At 33.8% G+C, this 5,000-nt stretch overlaps 1 protein-coding gene across 7 annotated transcripts in view; it reads right to left on the bottom strand.

The window, feature by feature from the left end:
• Amacr (Alpha-methylacyl-CoA racemase) overlaps nt 1–5,000 on the bottom strand; it is a 408,326-nt gene that overhangs the window by 1,468 nt on the left and 401,858 nt on the right. For 5 of the 7 annotated variants that reach the window (XM_070144003.1, XM_070143999.1, XM_070144001.1 and 2 more), the window contains exons 3-6: nt 4,651–4,786; nt 3,553–3,696; nt 2,346–2,477; nt 1–98 (exon numbers count right to left, since the gene is read on the bottom strand). The exon at nt 1–98 is cut by the window's left edge and continues 14 nt beyond it. In XM_070144003.1, the coding sequence (XP_070000104.1) occupies nt 1–98; nt 2,346–2,477; nt 3,553–3,696; nt 4,651–4,786 (510 nt within the window). Of the gene's footprint in view, nt 99–1,771; nt 1,884–2,345; nt 2,478–3,552; nt 3,697–4,650; nt 4,787–5,000 lie in introns of all 7 variants that reach the window. The other 2 variants (XM_070144000.1, XM_070144006.1) reach the window with 1 other exon arrangement.

A 5,000-nucleotide genomic window follows, 5' to 3' on the forward strand; every position in this document is an offset into this window, starting at 1 on the left:
GTCCTTCCCCCAAATCCACATATCACGAGACGTATACATCCAAGCCCCAACATAAGCTGCTCCCTCTACCATATTTGCATCTATGACCTGCCCCTTCCCTGTAACGTACAAGAAAATTTAACTAAACACTTATTATAGAGAAAAGAGAGATGAAAGAATAGGATGAAAACAAATAAAAATATACATCTCCACATAATTTGTACAATGTAAGATATTTGTACATTGTAAAGTACCACTGACTAAGAAACTTTTGCTCCCACATTCATAGTAGATCAAATAAGAAAGACAAAAAGAGACAGCACAAACAAACACAAAAAATGTATTATACTGTAAGAAATGTTTAGATGGATAGGCCTATTTACAGTAGGAATATATATATATATATATATAAAATATATAAACATTAATATATGCTCAGGCATATGAAGTCACAGTCTCAAAATAGAATCCCAAGAGACCTGGTTAAAAGGTGTGAGTTCAATTAAAGACCACTAACTCAGCTCCAATAGTTATGAGACAAGTTTATGAATGGTGCTACAGACTCACAGAAGATATACATATTTCTTTTGAGAAAGACCAATGCCACAACGAGCAAAAGAAAAATGCCAGGCACTTATTTAGCTACACAAACAGTTCAGGAACTGGTTGTCACTCACAACACGATTATGACCAATTCTTTAAAAATAACATGCATCATGGTGGTTCAGTACAAATCTGTGTATAATATGGCAAACGACCCAGAGGTAACACTAAAAACATTGCTTGCTGTTATGGAAAAAATCAAGGAACCACCACCGTTTGGTAAGCCTAATGTAAATGTAGCCTGAGGTATCAAGTAGAGCAGTAGTTAGAGCAGACATTTTCTTGCAATCATCTTCAAAAATTGTTGCCAAAGCTTCTGTCTTTGATTTGGAGGAAGTCTAAGGTCTTTGGCTCAATCACACATCTCAAGTCAAATAATTTTGCTTCAATATACAAAAGTGGTGCCAGAGTAGTGGGGGTCAAAGTTCTGGCCCCCCTCAAAATAGGAAACATTCAAATCCTGGTAGTCATTTCCTTGAAAAACTGGAAACCCTAGGAAATCAGACTATCAAAACTAATGTAATATAAATCCTACTTCCTGCAGCATTTATTAACATCTATACCTGATCCATCTTAAAAGGCCAACTTTCAATTAAATCTTTATCAGAATTACTTGTAATATGTAAGTAGAAGGAAGTTCTTAACAATGAAAAAATGGTATGTCACTAAACCAAGTATGAATATAATGCATATGATGGGTTTGCAATCAGCAATGCACCTTCAGTAATGGTACAAAATTAAGGTTAGCTTACCAATCAGAAATTACACTTTTTTCAACACTGCTTTGAACCATCTTGCTATGTATATCACAAATTTATAACCATATATAAATATTGTCAATTTCAGTCAAAATATATCCAACTTCTGGCCTTCTCTACATTGATTGTAATAATTTTCTTAGTTCTCTATTACTGGAAATGTTAGCAAACTTCACCTGTGCCATTTTATATTCTTTCAATAACTTTTATCTAAATTAGTTTGGGTTTCAGTGATGCTATGCCCAGAAATTATACACAATAATTCAAAGCACAAAACACAACGCTAATACTTTACATTCATAAGCTTGCCCACATATATAGAGGCAAACACAGACAAAGATGCACACACACATACAAACACCAGAGAAGGACATTTAGCAGGTTATACTATATGTATCTACATCCTCCCCGAAATAATAAGTATAAACTACCATCCAGTTCCTCGCTGCTGTTTCCAAATGTTCAAATCTCGAGAGGTGTACAACCATGCTCCAACATAAGCTGCTCCTTCAACCATGTTGCAATCTATCACCTGACCTTTCCCTGCAATCATGTCAATAACTAACTGCTACTATAGAGAAAGAAAGAAAGAAAGAAAAAAAAGAAAGAAAAAATAATAAATAAAGAAAGAGAAAAATATAGAAAGAAAGAAAGAGAAAAAGAAAGAAAGAAAGAAAGAAAAAGAAAGAAAGATAGAAAGAATGAGAAAGAAAGAAGACACATTATACATTAAACATCCCTTGATAATTATATGATGCTGTACAACATATATGAATGAAAAGACTCATTCATGACTGATAACACTTTATGTACTTATATTTTTTTCCCCTTCTAATCATCATTAATATATCAACTGCAATAAATTTTCACTTCTTGTGGAGCCGAAAACAAGAAAATATACTATAATATACTGTATAAATAAAACATGTAGCCTTAGCTGCTTCACACTGAAGATTAGGAGAGCCTAATATTTTTTAACCATAATGCCATCTTTTTTGTACAGACCTGATCGACTGCGTTCTAACAATGCCAGAGTAATCCCCAAGGAACACATGAGGCCACCACCGGCAAAATCAGCTAGAAGGTTGATAGGGGGTGTTGGTGGTCCATCTTTCCGACCCAGCATAGATAGTAAACCTGTAAAATCATTGCAGTATTAGGAAAAAAGTAAATCAGAAAATCAAACATAAAAATGAGGTATGTAATTTGACAGATTAATTCTACATAGAAACACTCAATTCTCCTATACAGAAATTGTAAATTATATCCGTAACATATGCAGATTATATAACATTTATGTTTATTCCCACATGAAAATATGGAATAGTAAAAAAAAAAAAAAAAAAAAAAAAAAAAAAAAAAAAAAAAAAAATAAAACTCTGGCTCATACATCACTTTTCACTTAACTTTCTTTGGAAAAGACATTAAAAAAATGAGATCCTCTAACCTGAAAGTTCATGATCAAAATATAACTGATCTAGTAGATCAAATAAAGCCTTCTCAGTTGAAGACTGGGTATGATCTTACATATCATATAATACATCATCATATTATATAATGCATCATATCAACAACTATGTCACTAGAGGAAGCATGCCTGATTTAAAAGCAGTTTGCAGGAAGAAAGGTTTTATAGTTAGGAATTTCAAAAAATTCAGAAAAAGGAAAACTCCAAAACTAAACAATCTATAAACCATACACACCTTATGCATATGTCTGAGCATGCTATTAAACTTTGATGACCTTGTCCAATAACAACAGTAATAGTAATAGTCTGGTTAAGTATGAGCATGGGGCTACAACCTGGGGAGAGCATCAAGATAAATAGTTCTACAATCATTACATTAAGAACTGAATAGAACTTGTTCCCACTTTTCCTATAAACAACATAATATTCATGGAAATTCCTAAGTTATAGGTGGCTTCTAAATGATGAAATCAAATAGACAAGATGGACTACTTGATGAATATAAACTAGTTTGAAATTATAAATCAAGCTTTCTTTTGTATTCTCAATAAAATGAACTCTCTATAAACACCATGGTGAACATGTAATATTCAAAATAAGTGAATCACTACTGTTCTGTCCAGAAAAATTTTAAAAAGTTTGGTTAGACCTTTAGTAGTTCAATTACATGCCCAGCATCTATTACAACAGAGAAGACACACATCAATTCACCAATGTACAAAGCACTACAACATATGGACAGACCTGAGATTGCCACGTAATTTATGTCGTGCCCTGCCATGTCTGCGTATGGTCCTGCCTGTCCAAACCCTGTCAGCCTGGCATATATCAGTCCTGGATTATCCTTCATTAGTTCCTTGGGCCCGAGACCAATCTTTTCCATCACACCTGCAAAATGATTATGACATAAACAAGAAGGAAGCAAGGAATGAAAAGGAGGATGAAGAACTGTAAAGAATGGAAGAAAACAAGGAAGGTGAAAAAGAAAAGGATGAAGAGCAGATATATATTCAAGCAAAGAAAAACAGGAAAGCTGGGTCTCTCATTCTATTTTCTTTCCTGTTTTGTAGTCATTAGTACACTAGTATCCACTCTCTCGTATAGCGTACTTTCTGAATAATTCTACTATACATTTATTTACAAAAAATTATTATAGCAAAATATCATAACACATTTTTTCTCTTTATTCTTTGAATACTGAGAATATGATATGAATACTAGATGCTCCTTCTTAGCAGAAAAATTAAATACTCATCAATCATAAAACAAGCACACAAAAAAATAATTAACACAAAATCTATACTTTTTATTAACTCATTGGCGCCGGGTGTCACGTACGTACATGCCATGGCTGTTGTGGACCAAACGCCGGGGGCATCATGCCATGCCCATTCCCGCACTACTGGCTCGTCGGACGGAGGTTGTTTTTCTCCAGTAATAGCGGCTTCATTTATATGGTAAAGATTTTAGGCAATGGCACCTAAAGTGAAGGTAAACCTTCAAAATTTTAATATCTTTATAAAGTTTAGCAAAATAAAAGCTTTTAGGTGCTATATGTTGCTCGCAAACTACCAATCAAGCCGGGCGCAAACAGGGGAAACTGCCGGTGCGCGCCAACAAGCCGGTGCATACGTAAACTTGACAAAATTTTTACCCGTCGCTGATGGGTTAATCAAACTACAATTTCATATTTCAACCGTAAAATTTATCTATTCTTTCAGTGACAGGAATATTCAGTTTCTAAAAAAATATTCATCAATATACCTGTAAAGAAACCAACAGTAGTCCTTATAATAATCAACTTTAATGTATTAAACTAACACAGTAATTTTCTTCTTTTACCTCTCCGATATGGCTCAATAAGAACATCCGCGCCTTTGCATAATTTCTTCACAAGCCCTATTCCTTCAGGTTTCTTCAAGTCAACAGCAAGAGAGCGCTTTCCTCTGCATAGCCTGTCCATATCTGGTGCTTTGGTCTGCAAAGAAGAAAATCAAAAGAGACAGTTAGGCAAAATTATGTTTAATCTCGAAAAAGGGTTAAGAATCGATAAGATCTCAGTGTATATTATCTATTTTGTTCTGTATGTTACTGTTACTTTGATAACTGAAACTGATATTGGCTTGTAATTTGAGTATCCAAAAATTTGTCTAAAAAATTATGTAAAGGCTGAAAAATGAGAAAAAATGGAA

The sequence above is a fragment of the Penaeus vannamei genome, chromosome 31 (genome assembly GCF_042767895.1).
Source record: "Penaeus vannamei isolate JL-2024 chromosome 31, ASM4276789v1, whole genome shotgun sequence".
Lineage (NCBI taxonomy): Eukaryota > Metazoa > Arthropoda > Malacostraca > Decapoda > Penaeidae > Penaeus > Penaeus vannamei.